Raw genomic sequence first — 16,168 nt, forward strand, 5'->3', positions numbered from 1 at the left:
GCACATGGGCCGAGGTTAGCTTCCCATAACAAGATTACTGGCCTGCTGGACCACATCGAAAGTACTCATGGTTTGGTGCACTGTGGGCAAACCTTCCGTCCCCTGTTCCTGGCATTCCCTCTATATAGAGTCTTATAATAAAAACATTATACTACACACATTTCTACATTTACCATTAGGCAAAATCAAAGGTAAAATTAAAATAGGGTGAGAGTGCCTTTAACATAGCAATACATAGACATCACGTGACTGCTTCTATCCGAGAGATGCAGGATAAGCGTCTGGAGAAGTGAGATTTCCAGACATCTCCACATGCTGGAGGAGAGTGCGAGGAAGATAAATCCTGAGCAGTTAATCATTGTGATATTGTCACATCAAGTCTTTCTTAGTTATTGCTATTATCTCAAAGCACACTCTGCTGCACTGTTAGACTGCAATTATAGTTTCCAATGCACTTCAGCTGTCTCTCTGGGGATCAGCAAACATTTCATTGTCTTTTCTTGAGATTGGCCAACTCAGTGCGTTTTTGTTGTTATCTCCATACTTAAAGATAAATTCTTCAATCCTTAACTTATGAAATTGTTAGTAGCCGCTAGTGTTGGAAAATAGCACTTCTTTCTGTTTGAGTTCACTGCACGTTTATTTTTTATACCTTACTGCAATAATATTTTTTTTTTTCCATTCTAACAGCAAAGTCCAGGTCATACATAAGGTCAAAAACATTTGAAGGTGAATCTGCTCTGCATCTTGCTGCTAAATGTGGCAGCGTGCGGTGTTCACAGCTGCTTCTGCAAGCCGGCGCCAATCCCAACGAGGTCACCAATGACCTAACAACGCCGCTTTTCTTAGGTAAGGAATTTAGAACATATAGGATTTATAAATTGTAATTGTTTACTTTAGTCTTTTGTAAAAAAAATAAATCAGTATACCAGAACGAGAAAATGTACAGTGTTCGGTCAATAAGGGGTTAAATGCACATCTAGAACAGCATGAGCAAGTAATTTATTAGTAGGACCTCACCCCCCTTTTTTTTTATTTTAAATAGACAATCAGGACATCCGGTGACAGGGAAGAGTTCATAAATCCACTCCTTGTTTAACTGGGTGCCAAATGCATATAGAATTAACAAGCTCTGGGACATTTATCAAACCCAGTGCGCAGAAAACTGTACTTTTGCCAATAGCAACCAATCCGATTTTATAGCCTTATTTGTAGTTAAGTTTAGAAAATGACGGCAACACATTGGATTGGAAGTTTTGGGTAATAAGTTACCCTGTACAATAGTTTTCATAAATATCTCCCACTGTGCCCAGAATGGATGAAAGCATACACTAGATTAGACTGATTGTGTCATGTCCCACTACTGGCCATGCCACATTGATGTTGTATCCTGCCCTCTGTCATACCTACCCCTTGCCAGTACACCACACTCCCTAAATAATTCCTTATGAGGATTATCACACATGAAAAAGATTGATTAAATGGCTCTCTGTGGACATTAGAAGTTAAGGATACAAATGTGTGTCCACTAATCTGAGTTATTTGCAAGCAGACTAGGTAACCTTTAAATAATTATATTAATTAGAAACGTATAAAACAAAATTTAGAAAATTGTTAGTGTCGAGGAAACTTGTCAGTTTTTCGGCAGATATATTTCTTACATTTTTGAACTGCGTATGTGAAACGAAACAACAAAACGCTGGTTCAGAGCTCATTTGCTGGCAGCGGGTGTGTGTTGTATGCAGATGCATTGACTTGGCTTCAGAAATGGACTGTATATGATTTATTCTCTCTTCGGGCAGCTTCCTTCCTACATCACAGCTCCTCTGTCTTACGAGTGCTCATGGGGAAGAGGAACAGAATGATAGAAGCTGCCTGGAAGTGAGAAGAGATCAGATTCTCAGAATTAGTTCATGCATTAAGATTCTAAAAACCTTGAAAAACCAGCAATCCCAGCTACAAGTTACAAGAGGAATAAATTGAGACTATGCTGGGAAAACTGACATGTGAGCCCTAAGCTATTGATATAATTATGAATGTGTGATAAGCACACAGTGTTTATAAACACATTATATTATTCGGCACAAAATAAGTCATTTATGTGTTGTTTTTGTCTTCTTTTTGCTTTCTTAAACATGCGTCTTCCTCCATGGAAAACATGTCCTAGTCTCTCAGCCCTAAATCAGCATTTTCACAATTTATCCACAGTCACTGCAAAAAACATTGACAATAAAAACAGGGCCCGTGGGCAGTATATTGTTATTTTTTAAATTTTTTGGTTGGAGAAATCCTTTAACTAACTGACCCACTGCTGTTTTGAAATTAAATAATTTTTTCCATGTTGAAAATCTGTGAGATCCATATTTCTATGTGTTATCCCCACTGCACCATACTTTAGATTTACTTAGTTGCTGTATCTGAACGCCTCCATCTGACTCTGCAGGAACCAGACTCCACAGAGACCTCAGAACATTATGATTTGTTAAACTGATTAAAGATTACTGTGTTTACATATTCTATTCTAGATTAATAAACCTATTTAGTCATTGTAATATTGTTTTGACTTCTGAACCAAATTGCACAATGCTGTTTTGGAAGTGTGAATGATTTATATTAAAAGAAACCCCCCAAAAAAAAAACCGCCAACCCAGAGTTAATTTATTTTTCCTGTTGTAATGCACCTAGCGTCATCTCCTATAATGTAATTTGTAAGTGTGAAGTTCTGCTGATCTCTTAGAGTATATCTTTTATTAAAAATGGGATTCTTTTGTTTGCCGTTTCAAATAATCTGCAGGAGCTCTCCTTGGGCCTTAAACATGTTCAAATCCGAAACCGCCCTTAAGTTTAAAGATTGCAGCAATATTCCACACCACAAACAGCCAAGATGTACAACGGCTGCAGTTGTTGATCCAAATTGCAGTCTTGGTATAAAAGTGTGTTCAGATTTAATCGATGATCTGGTAAACTAAGCAGTACTTTTAAAAGAGTGTGACCTTTTACGGGTTTATAGAGTGTTGCTCACGAAACACAAATCTTCATTATTGATTATTTCCACCATGTTCTACTTTCTCTCTGTGACTGCACTGAGGCTGGCACAGATATATATTTAATGTACAGGCTATAATGTTAGTAATGTCTGTGACTTGGTCTTTCTATTACTGCACGATTTGTACCAATAACCTAAAAGTCTCCAGTTGTAAATATGCTGTTAAGACTAATGCACTTTATATTATATTCATGGGACAAAGAGCGTCCGGCATATGGCATTATTATTGCTGTTATTGTTATTATGTATATATTTTTTTTACTTTTCCCTGCTTGTCCTTTGAGAAGTATAATCATATTTCAAGTATTATTATTATGTTTTCTTTATAAGAAGCCACATGGGTTCCGCGGCACCGTTAGAACAGGCAACAAAATAACATAAGTACAAAAGTGATACAATTCTTTAAATACAAACAAATGTCCACAATTGCGTAATTCCAGCCTGCAAAATGATTTAATTAGGTAAGGAAAACACCAGTAATGACACACTGTTACTAGTGGAGGTAAATAAATGTTTTACTTGGCTTGGAGCATGCGCTAGGTTCTTCCACCAAAGCGGTAAGTCAGACAGTCTCAGAGGAGCCCCCATCCCAGTATTATGATACTACTTAACCAGAGAACACTGTATGTCCGGCACTCTGGAGTGTAGGCCTAGGAGAAACGCTGAGGGATACAGAACTCTCTTGTTTTTATATATACCACAGTTTAGAATCCGCCCCCCCAATCTTGGGCATTTGAATACCAATTAAAGTCCTTCCTTAATAAGGCCTCAATACAATAATAAGAAAACATGGGGGCATTTTACATCTGTGTCTTTTTGCCATTACATATAGTTTGTGAAAGGGATAGGTAATAATTGACCAAACCATAGTCTCAGGGATGGAATAGACATACATATGAGGATCCGGGCTTAGACATTTCAGGCAGGCCATCAAAAATAAAACCCTTTTGCCATCAAAATAAAATGAGGGGAGTATCAGAAAATATAGAAAAATAATATAAGCTGGGAAAGTGGGAGACTTGTGTCTGGACTCTCTGAATAGGACAAAGCCTGCCAGTCCAGGTTGGTCCAACTGGTTTGAGATGTTTTAATCTGTTGAAATGTTTTATACTTAATGTCCACATTTAGCAAGGAAATTGGTTGATAGCATGATGCCAGAAGTTCTTCCCAGCCCCAGCTGGTGCGATATGTAGCTGTGTTATAATAATGCCAGCTCTGCCTCTTTGTCTGGGTGGGGTCTTACCACACCCACCTGATGGGATGTGTAGCTTGGATATGCCGTTCAGTGCTTTAGTAGTCCCTTTAATCAAGGTTCCTGTACAGGTCTAATCTGGATGTATTAGACGAAGATTCAGATGTAGATATAAATGTAATTGAAGCTGACCTCTCCTTTTTGTCTTTCTTTCTCATTTGCGATTTTTTTTTTTTTATTTGTGATCCTGCACAGCTTTTGTTTGTTTTTCCACCAAAATAAGTGACCAAATCTTGATTGTGTCCTGATAAATACCCATTTGTGGCATTTTGATCAGATAAGGCAAAACAGCTAGTGTAACAAATCCTATATATCACACAGCGAGAATCAAACTAACCAAAAAAATATGGTCAATTATATTATTTAACGCTGCAGAAAAATATCTATAGATTTCCTTTAAAGGAGACCTGTCATTTCCTATTTTAATAAATTTGCTACATAAATTAATATTTTATTGAAATAGATTGCAATGACCCTAGAATTTTGCAGCTCCCCTTCTGGGGGTCCATGAATGTTCTGGAGTGTGGGGATCTTATGGAGAGAATCGCTTCTTAACACAGCTTGGGGAGTGGGGGAGCAGTGGCTGCAAATAAATGATCTAGGATGATGTTTATAACCCCCCTTTAAGCTCTGTGTTGCGGTGGGCAGCAGAGGAGGTTTGAGTTCAGTATTTTCTATTAGATTATAGAGAGTTTGCTTCTTTGATGCATAAAGTGTCTACTGTGCAGTTAGTATACCTCCACTGTTTATCTGTTCACAGCTTAATGGTAATTTACATTTGTCTCGGTGGGTGATGTGTCCTTTGAGGAGTCGCTGCCTTCACAAATTAAGCCACGCACTACATTCTGTGTTATAATTAAAAGGTTTCATCTCTTGGATTTTGCCAGGTGTTTGTCGCATACTGAAGAGCATTGTTCTTGTTAAATGAGCATATAGTGAACACCTATTATTAGAGATACATTACCTTAACATTTGTGTCATTAATGGAATTACATTTTCTAAAGGTGTCTTAGCTAAGCAAGGTTGCTAAGTGACTACCCACGGTATGTAATTGAAATATCGTCTCCCTTCCAAATTGTTGGGGGCAATCCAGAATTCTAAAACTTTCACAAACTTTATTTCCACCCTTTGTTATTCTCTTGCAACTGTTACGCGTTGGATATTGGTTTGAGCTGCTGCATTTTTCCAGTGAAAGGTAAATTATAATACATATTATATAATACCGTCAGTTGAAGGTTTATTATCTTAGGGGGAGGTGTAATGCTCTTTATAAGTCAGGTCTGAGAAAGAAAAAGCTCTAGGTGAGTGTAAAACACGCAGGAGAGACTGCGCACACAGATCTAGAGTCCAGGGTATGTTGAAGCAAGTGGCTCTCTTACACTTGTACAGTAGCGAAATATACATGGCTCAAAGCTTTGCAGTCAGCATTAGGTAGAAAACCAGAGTCAAGTTCAAGAAAAAATTTATATCCCTTCACTTGGCTTGAAAAGGACAAAAACAGACAGCCCTAAAGCGAGATAAAGTTTTTTGCAATTTCCTCTGGTTTACTGCCTAATGCTGAGTGCGCAGCTTTATTGCGCATACCGTTCAGCTACAACATTAAAACCACCTGCACAATATTGTGTAGGTCCCCCTTGTACCACCAAAACCGCTCTGACCTATCGAGGCATAGATTCAAGACCTCTGAAGGTGTCCCGTGGTACCTGGCACCAAGACGTTAGCACTAGATCAGGGGTCGGCAACCCCCGGCACGCGTGCCAGACGTGGCACGCTGACCACTTTTGTCTGGCACGCCGACGCTGAAGCTGCTTCAGTAAAGCAGCCGATGATGGCCGAAACGGAGCTTCTGCGCATGCGCAGAAGCTCCGTTTCGGCCATCACCGGCTGCTTAACTGAAGCTGTTTCATTAACGAAGTATGCCACAGTGAAGCTGCTTCATTCAGCAAAGCAGCCAGTAATGGCCGAAACGGCTGCTTTACTGAAGCAGCTCCCACCCAGGTTTCAGGAGAAAGACGAGTCTACAAAGGTAAGTAAGAGCAGCAAAGTGAGGGGCACATATACTTGCCATACTTTGTATTTCTGAGGGCAACTGTGGCATATTATATATTTCTGGTGGCAACTGTGGCATATTATATATTTCTGGTGGCAACTGTGGCATATTATATATTTCTGGTGGCAACTGTGGCATATTATATATTTCTGGTGGCAACTGTGGCATATTATATATTTCTGGTGGCAACTGTGGCATATTATGTATTTGTGGGGGCAACTGTGGCATATTATGTATTTGTGGGGGCACCTGTGGCATACTATGAGTTTGTGGGGGCAACTGTGGCATATTATATATTTCTGGTGGCAACTGTGGCATATTATATATTTCTGGTGGCAACTGTGGCATACTATATATTTCTGGGGGCAACTGTGGCATATTATGTATTTGTGGGGGCAACTGTGGCATACTATGTATTTGTGGGGGCACCTGTGGCATACTATGAGTTTCTGGGGGCAACTGTGGCAAAGTATGAATTGTGGGCACAACTATGAGGCATAAGATGAATTGGGGACACAATTATGAGGCATGATGTGAACTGGGGCACTACTGTGCGGCATAACGTTTTTTTGCTGGTCCCTTACTGTTAATATGATATTAGCCTCATAAAATGAGACATATATATATATATGGGAGGGGAGGGTGCGGCTACAAATTGCCCGGGCCTGCTTGGTGGCCCGAGTCCCCACTGGAGACCTATCTTTGAAAATAATTTTAAAGGTCATGTAACTGCAGTGGTCACATGGTACTCGGCGGGCTGCTGGATATCTTCCCATGCTGTGCAGTTGAGAATAAGGTAAGAAGAAGGTGTGCTGGAGAGGGGGCATTTGTGACTAAAGGTGTTGGAGAGGGGCATGTGTGACTAAAAGTGCTGGGCAGAGGGGGGGCAAGTGTGATTAAAGCATGTGGGCAGAGGGGACATATGTGAGCAAAGCTGCTGAGCAAAGGGGCATGTGTGAGTAATGCATTTTTCTGTAAGAGGGTGGCCTGGTGCTTTTCACCTGCTAGACATGCCCCCAATGATGTACTGTCACACCCCCAATTGTACGACCACTTGGTAAAAATAAAAATGTTGCGCCACCGCAGAGCGGCGGCACAGCATTTTTTTTTTTACCATACTTGACTATAAGGGGACACACATGAAGTTGCTGTACTGGGGCCATGAATTTCTCTAGGCAGCCATGTATGTATGTATGTATGTATGTATGTATGTATATATATATATATATATATATAATATATATATATATATATATATATATATATTTCACACCCAACTGGCACACCTGGGCTTCACTAGATTTTAGCCGGCACTCTGATAGAAAAAGGTTGCCAACCCCTGCACTAGATCCTTTAAGTCCTGTAAGTTGTGAGGTGGGGCCTCCATGGCTCAGGCTTGTTTTTCCAGCACATCCCACAGATGCTCGATCAGATTGATATCTGGTGAATTTGAAGGCAGGGTCAACACCTTGAACCCTTTGTCATGTTCCTAAAACCATTTTTGAACAATTTTTGCAGTGTGGCGGGGCGCTTTATCCTGCTGAAAGGGCTACTGCTATCGGGGTATATCGTTGCCATGAAGGGTGTACTTGGTCTGCAAGCAATTTTTTTGTAGGTGGTACGTGTCAAAGTAACATTCACATGATTGCCAGGACCCAAGGTTTCCCAGCAGAACATTGCCCAGATCATCACACTCCCTCCGCTGGCTGCCTTTTTCGCATAGTGCATCCTGGTACCCTCTCTGCAAACACCTGTCCCATCATATGATGTAAAAGAAAACGTGATTCATCAGACCAGGTCACCTTCTTCCATTGCTCCATGGTCCAGTTCGGCAGCCACGTGCCCATTGTAGGCGCTTTTGGTGATAGACAGTGTTCAGCATATGGGCTCCCTGACCGGTCTGTGGCTACGCAGCCCCATATGCAGCAAGCTGTGATGCACTGTGTGTTCTGACACTCATAGCCAGCATTAACTTTTTGAGCAGATTTTGCTACAATAGCTCTTCTGTGGGATTGGACCAGACGGGCTAGACTTCGCTCTCTGAGCCTTGGGCGCCCATGACCCTATCGCCGGTTCACTGGTTGTCCTTCCTTGGACCACTTTTGGCAGATACTAACCCCTGTATACCATCAGTGACCGTGTCACTGGTTCACTGATTGTCCTTCCCTGGATCCTTATTTGTACATACTAACCACTGATTACCGGGAACACCCCACAAGGCCTGTTGTTTTGGAGATGCTCTGACCCAGTCGTCCAGCCATCACAATTTTGCCCTTGTCAAAGTTGCTCAGATCCTTACACATTTCTCCTGCTTCCAACACATAAACTTCAAGAACTGACTGCTAACTTGCTGCCTAATATATCCCCACCCCTTAACAGGTGTAACGAGATAATCAATGTTATTCACTGCAGTATACGTCCAATACATTTGGGCAGCACAGTGGCCTAGTGGTTAGCACTTCTGCCTCACAGCGCTGGGGTCATGAGTTCAATTCCCGACCATGGCCTTATCTGTGTGGTGTTTGTATGTTCTCCCTGTGTTTGCGTGGGTTTCCTCCGGGTGCTCCGGTTTCCTCCCACACTCCCAAAAAAAAAAACCATACTAGTAGGTTAATTGGCTGCTATAAAAAAAAAAAAAATTGACCCTAATCAGTGGCGCTATATAAATAAATGGTGATGACGATGATGTGCAATATAAAGGCACAAAAGAACGCACATAAAAAAACAAAAAAATATTCAATTAATGTCATCTGTTAATAGTATAGACATTAATGACAAAATATCAAAAGTTTTTCTTCTTTAAAATACATTTATTAGGATATTCTTAATGTCTACTGCACATAAAGTAAATGTTTACAGTAGCAGACATGTTGTGGCATGCATACACAGCTGTCAATCGGCATCTACACCAGACCTGTAGCTGGTGCAAGTGATATGACTGAAAGCATGTACCTTTGAGATGCCCAAAGCTTAAATCTGATGCCGCTGTCTGCATTTGAGTTTGGCACGCCCTTACTGTACATTCAGTATGTGCATATGCCCATTCCCCTCCCTGTGATCTATTATCCAGCGTGTGATTTTGTTTGTGCCCCGCCCCCGAAATCGTAAGCTGTCGTTCGTGTCCTTTGTGCTCGGAGATGAATTGGATGCTGCTGTGTTCTGTGGTGTATAGTCTGATTCTGGGCATGTACAGAGTAGCAGTAGTGCACATTATACGCAGCGTATGGCCATTTACGCTCTTTAATAAGTCAGGCCCTGAGTGTGTGTTATTCCTGAACCGCTAATGTATCTTTTATATAAAGATGTTTGTTTTACCCATGACCTTTTAAGTCTAGCACAAATGGGCATTGTATCGTGGTGGCTTTGTAGATGATCACTTTTCTCTCCTTGTCTGACACTAACATCAGGGTTTATTTTAGAATTCAGTTCCGTAGTCTGAATGGTTGTTGTTGAAGCTGATGAGGCATGCTGCAGCAGACATCTATTTTGATCCATCAACAAACAGGCAATGCCCTCAGTCAACATTTAAGGTTTTAACTGGCTGTTAGACTGGCAGAAGTGCCAGTGCCAGTCTTTCATGAAGAGCTGAGGGTCTGGAATGGGTTGCCTCCAGTCCTATTTGTTCGGTAATGGCAAGTTTATTGGAGAAAGATATTTTCTGTATGTGACCTGTGTAAAGCTCTTTCAAATTGCTGATCATACCTCATCATTAGGGAATAGGGCGTATATTTACTAAACTGCGGGTTCAAAAAAGTGGAGATGTTGCCCATAGCAGCCAATCAGATTTTTACTTAGTGCATTCTACATAATGGCAGGTAAAATCTGATTGGTTGCTATAGGCAACATCTCCACTCTTTCAAACCCACAGTTTAGTAAATATACCCCTTAGACAAAGTTTCCAAATCACTGCTATTACTAACTTTTCATGTGCAACTATGAGCATGTTCTATTTCTGTTTAAGAATATTTAACATTGCTTTAGTCCAACTCTTTTAAGGACGCAGAAATATGTTTTGATCCTCCGTCTGCGGGACTCCATTATATTGTGCTTTAAAATATATTGCAAGGTAGATAGGCATGCATTAGTATATGCTTTATTTGTATTTCTTAATTAACTACCTCAGTGTTTCGAGACTAAATCTAATGCAGTGATGTGCAATCTTCAAAAGTGGTGCACATGGTGCACATGCGGGCATACCCACATGCCTGTCAGACCTCCCCAACTTACTGTTACAGCCTGCTGCTTCTCTCTCTTCTACCCATAGAGTATGGAGAGATATCACATTGCACATCCTCCTCCATTAGACAGCGTGAGTTGTGACCTCCCTGTGATTTGCAGAGGAAGTCATGTGACGCAGAAGTCTGCTGCTCCCTGTTAGTCTTATTCTCTGCTTGGTAACCATGTCTGATCAGGAACAGCCAACTGGGGGGAGGAGTCACAGATGAAGGCTCGCCGGGCCATTGGCTGCCCGTTGCTTTCCACTAATCTTATGTATCTGACACAGCAGCATTGTTGCAATCACTAAAAACAACTTCTAGACTGATCCTCAGCTGCATCCTCATCTGATCTGTGCTAAAAGTCATGAAAAATGTACTTAAAGGTATGTGTGTATTGAGCAACTGTTTTAATTGGGGCAGCACGGTGGCTTAGTGGTTAGCACTTCTGCATCACAGCGCTGGGGTCATGAGTTCAATTCCTGACCATTGCCTTATCTGTGTGGAGTTTGTATGTTCTCCCCGTGTTTGTGTGTGTTTTCTCTGGGTGCTCCGGTTTCCTCCCACACTCCAAAAACATACTGGTAGGTTAATTGGCTGCTATCAAAATTGACCCTAGTCTGTGTGTGTGTGTCTGTCTGTGTGTGTATGTTAGGGAATTTAGACAGTAAGCTCCAATGGGGCAGGGACTGATGTGAATGTGTTCTCTGTACAGCGCTGCGGAATCAGTGGCGCTATATAAATAAATGATGATGATGAATGCACGTTTACAGGTTGAATTCTATTGTACTATTCTTTCCAAACTTTAGTTTTTCCTTAACCTCATTTTTATTAAAAGCTCCATCTTTTTTGATTTTGCATTGGCATTCTTGTATGAATTAGGATAGGAGTTAGTGTAATTTTAAACGTGTGAGAGACATGTGATGAGTGCTGGACTAATTAAGAGAGGAAAGTGACCCCTTATGATATGCATTGCTGATGTTATTACCTTACACTAAAGTATATTCACCACTAGGTGTCACTGTAACCCAGTCCCTGAGCCACTCAGGAAAAAAATAAAGTCTCACCATTTTATAATCAAATGATCCGCAACTGAGCGCTTCAAAAGGAAGAATAATAAATGAATTGCTGGGGAAATGTAAATAGAGCCTAATTTCATTTCATTTTTGTATTCATCATGTTCACATTTGCTAATGGATTTCTGCATTTTGACATTTCTTTCTGCCTCAGATTTCTTATTTCCTGTTGTGTATATGAAAGTATAAGTCCCCTATTAACACTGTCTGCAGTCTATCCCTGCTTATTCATGTAACCACCATAGACTGGCAAAAGGTTTGATATAAATTGTTATTGCATCTATGATTACTAATTATTGATATGGTTCATTTTGTTTCAAAACCACCAGGTGGCACTGTAATGAAGCGTCAAGTGCGTTTCAAAAATATTGATTATTCAATCATCAGTTAAAAATTCATAAACCAATAAGTTGGAGATATACTATAGCAAGGATTTAGTGTGTGCTTCTGTCTGTGTTCTGTAATGAGTAAATTAATTTTCAGCTTTTCTTTTCCCCTTATGAAATCCTCATTCTCTATTTTTAAATTGTATCTGAAATTGATTATGTGTGGAGCTGTTAACAATGTTATATCTCCCCCACTCTATTCTAGCAAAATTCATAATATCACCTTTCCCCAAATCTAAAATGATTCTGTCTAAGCAATTAGCAGAACAGAAAATGCATCTTAATATAACCCAGTATTAAACATTATAAAATTCCTGGTTATCTACAGATTATTTACACAGATATATATTTGATTCTGTAAACATTTGTGTTAATTAAGGAGCTGCAATGGCTTGTCCTAAGGGTGACGCTTGGAATGACATTTAGCATGTGCCTTAGTGCTTTGATTTAAAGCTTCTCACACAGACGAGGTGTTTTGCAGTGATCAAGAAGAAAAATGAGATACTGGTAATATTATGAGATGAACACAAGACACCACCTTATTGTTTAGCATTTGTTTCCTAAATGAATATTATTGTTACTATCAGAGGCAATAAATTGTCTCGTGTTTAGTTTTCAAATTTCTTGCAATTATGCAACCAGTGGCTCAGCAAATACAAGGGCCAAGTGTAGCAATTCAGTGCAGGCGGGCTAATACGTTTTTTTTGAAAAGTGCCCTATTGTGAAAATAGCAATGTTGTAAAAAAAATATATTAAATTGTTATTTTTGTCTCTGCTTCATGTGCAATCTTAAAGAAAATCTTTTAAAAATGATAAATAAAAGATGTATTTCTGTATATTGCATATCTTAATGTTACCCCAATCCTACTCAAAGGAGAGCAAGGGAGTCACAGTGTAATTAATGAAAATATGTTTTTGGGTTGTAGCAAAACAAACACATCTTGAAACCAAATTGTGCTTCGTTGTCAAAGTAAATGGTTTCACAGCTTAGTAAGGGGAAATTGTAGACAGGGACAGATTTTTTTTTTTTTTTTTTTTTAATTAGGAGCCAAGGGCAAATGTGTCAACAACTTTCAAAGGGAAATATTGCAAGCGGCTGCTTTTTTAGGCATGGTTTAAGCTACATTATGGATGAAGCTAAAATTTGGTGCAAGTAATAACGTAGCATATTGTACTTTTACATTAGGTTTTTTCTCAAAATATTACAAATTATGAAAGAAACATTATATATGTGTCACCAAGAGGACTGAACGAAAGGAATCATTTTATCAGAATAGGCTTTATACTTTATAGAGCCAGAAAATTCCCCATCTGAAAAGTCAATTCCTGGTCAATTCACCAAAGGTATTACAGTCAGTGCTACCCATAATAAATAGAGAACATTGTTGTCCAAAGTAGTCTGGTGAAAGGTTAATCTAATCAAATAATAGACCCTTAGATCAAGCTGCTCTGTCACAATTAGAAACAAGGATCAGTGCCACTCGCTTGAATATGCTGTAGTATTAAAATGTAGGTCTAGGCGCTAGGAGGGAACCTCAAACAAAGCCTTAACACTTCTAATGCATATATTTTATAGATCCAAATCCTTCTTGCATTTCCAGTTGTGCAGACTTTGGGCACTTTGGCAGTCTCTTCAGTAGCAGCCCCCCCACCTGCTTCCAGATAGTCTGTGCAGATGTATGCAGCCCGTGCTATACTTCTTCCTCAATCATCAGACACCTGGTAAAACAACCACTTTATCTGTGATTATAGATTAGTAGAGGACACATTTTCCATTGAGAAAATTGCCTTTCTTATTAATGTCTGTTTCTCTGCTTTATTCCTCTCATCCAGTCTCTCCAAATCCTGTCGCCTCCACCGTCAAAATATTACTAGAACACTCCCGTTTCTTACCCAAGATGCAAACAGAGCTCTTATGTTTTCTCTGGTTTCATGTCTTGACTACTGCGTCCTTCTCCTATCTGGCATTGCCCTGTCATGGGAAGAGTGATCTTACTTTTTCCGCACCAATCTGCAAATACCTTTACTGGCTCTGTGTGTCCTCCAGAATTCAATTCAAAGGAATATTCCTCACCTGTACAACCCTGAAAACCACCACCCACCACCCCTACATACATCTCATATCTAATCTCGAAATTCTCTCCCTCATGTCCTCTTAGATCTACCTCTGACTTCCGTCTCACCTAGACTCTGATAACCACCTCCCTCCCACCAACAAGACTGCTTCCATGCCGCTACCATCTTATGGAATTCCCTGCCGCACCAAATTAGACACTTGACAGCCTTCAAACGTTTAAACATTCTCTGAAAATCCATCTCTTTATTAGAGCCTGTATTACTCACATTGTTACACCCTCACAACTGTCCCAAACTCCATGCTGAGCCACACTCGTTTCAGTTGTTCAAATAGTTAAAAACTGCTATAACCTCCTCCCCTTTCTCTTCTGTGAGGTTTCTTGGTCTTTACCTGAAGTTTCACCATTTGGACTGTTCTATGGCAGGAAGCCTCTTGTATGTTTTGAATATGTGCAATCTCCTAGATTTGGTTCTGTTGACAAACAGGAGTTTGCACCACACATAATAACTGTTTTATGACCATGACATATGCTCTTGTGTTTTATCCCCATAGATCAAGTCCTTAATTCTCTTACCACACAGGATAGCAAACCGTTTGTTAAATGGCAAGGGCCTTTTGAGGTGCTACGTAGTGTGAATGAAGTAGACTATGGGTGATGATTATGGGTCCCACTCTGCCTTTGCACTGAAAGGATTAATATCCTAAATATTTGTCTTTCACAGGCTAGAGCAACTATGAGTATACGTCCGATGTAAAACTGCTACAAAACTTTCTATGTAGAAAATGTAGTCTTGTCTAATGCAGTAAAAAATATATAAGTAAACAGTTAATTTGAAGAGGCAGAGCAACAAGCAATAATTGTAAACCATAGAGGGTGTTTTTGAAAGTTCTCAGAGATGAGATATACTATATGTGGAAGCAGAATGGTAATTGGCAGTAGACTTTTGCTTCGAGGGTGAAGACAACAATTGAAGTTGCCCTCTGCATTCCTCCAATGTTGTTTTAATGTCTTCCTGTCTCATTTAAAACACACAATTTATAGGTCTCCAAATGGCACTAATTTGATGTGAAATAACGTAATTGAAGCCAAGTGATTACAAAGCAGCTGTCACTGAGGGAGTTTGCCTCTCCCTATATTGTAACCAATTAGGAAACAAAAAACCCCACAAGAAAAGATAGCATTGTGTTCAGAATATCACCTTAAGTCTCTTACCATTAGACACAATTACCATAAGAAGATGGTGAAATACACACACTCTTGGAATTGGTTTGAATATTATAAAAAAATTATTATAAATAAAGTAACAAAATATATTTTAAAACAATGATGGCCTGATTCATTAAGGAAAGTTAAGTAAAAAATTGAGTAAGTAGGCTCCTGGACAAAACCATATTACAATGAAGGGGTGCAAATTAGTATTCTATTTTGCACATAAGTTAAATACTGGCTGTTTTTTCATGTAGCACACAAATACTTGATAGTTTATTTGTACACTGAAATTTAAAGTTGATATTTGTGTGCTACATGAAAAACAGACAGTATTTAACTTATGTGAGAAATAGAATACTAATTTGCACCCCTTGCATTGTAATATGGTTTTGTCCAGGAGCCTACTTACTCAATTTTTTTACTTATCTTTCCTTAATGAATCAGGCCCATTGTTTTTAAATATATTTTGTTACTTTATTTATAATAATTTTTTTATAATATTCAAACCAATTCCAAAAGTGTGTTTATTTCACCATCTTCTTATGGTAATTGTGTTTAATGGTAAGAGACTTAAGGTGATATTCTGAACACAATTCTATCTTTTCTTGTGTTTTTTTTTTATTCCTAATTTGCACCCCTTGCACTGTTGCACTGTACCATGTTACAGTGCACCCCTTGCACTGTAACATGGTATTGTCCAGGAGACTACTTTAATTTTTTTACTAAACTTTCCTTAATGAATCAGGCCCAATATTCTTCAGTTTCAGCAGGATAGAAAACCAATTTATATGGTGATCCACTACTTCATTAACACCACAAAACCACAACTACATTATCTGCTTTGTAAAATGCCACAC

The 16,168-nt window shown here is 39.4% G+C and overlaps 1 protein-coding gene across 4 annotated transcripts in view; it reads left to right on the plus strand.

The window, feature by feature from the left end:
* Positions 1-16,168, plus strand: part of ASB3 (ankyrin repeat and SOCS box containing 3) — an 82,256-nt gene that overhangs the window by 9,315 nt on the left and 56,773 nt on the right. For all 4 annotated transcript variants that reach the window (XM_075204057.1, XM_075204054.1, XM_075204056.1 and 1 more), the window contains exon 3: positions 691-849. In XM_075204057.1, the coding sequence (XP_075060158.1) occupies positions 691-849 (159 nt within the window). The remainder of the gene's footprint in view (positions 1-690; positions 850-16,168) is intronic.

The sequence above is a fragment of the Mixophyes fleayi genome, chromosome 3 (assembly GCF_038048845.1).
Source record: "Mixophyes fleayi isolate aMixFle1 chromosome 3, aMixFle1.hap1, whole genome shotgun sequence".
Lineage (NCBI taxonomy): Eukaryota > Metazoa > Chordata > Amphibia > Anura > Limnodynastidae > Mixophyes > Mixophyes fleayi.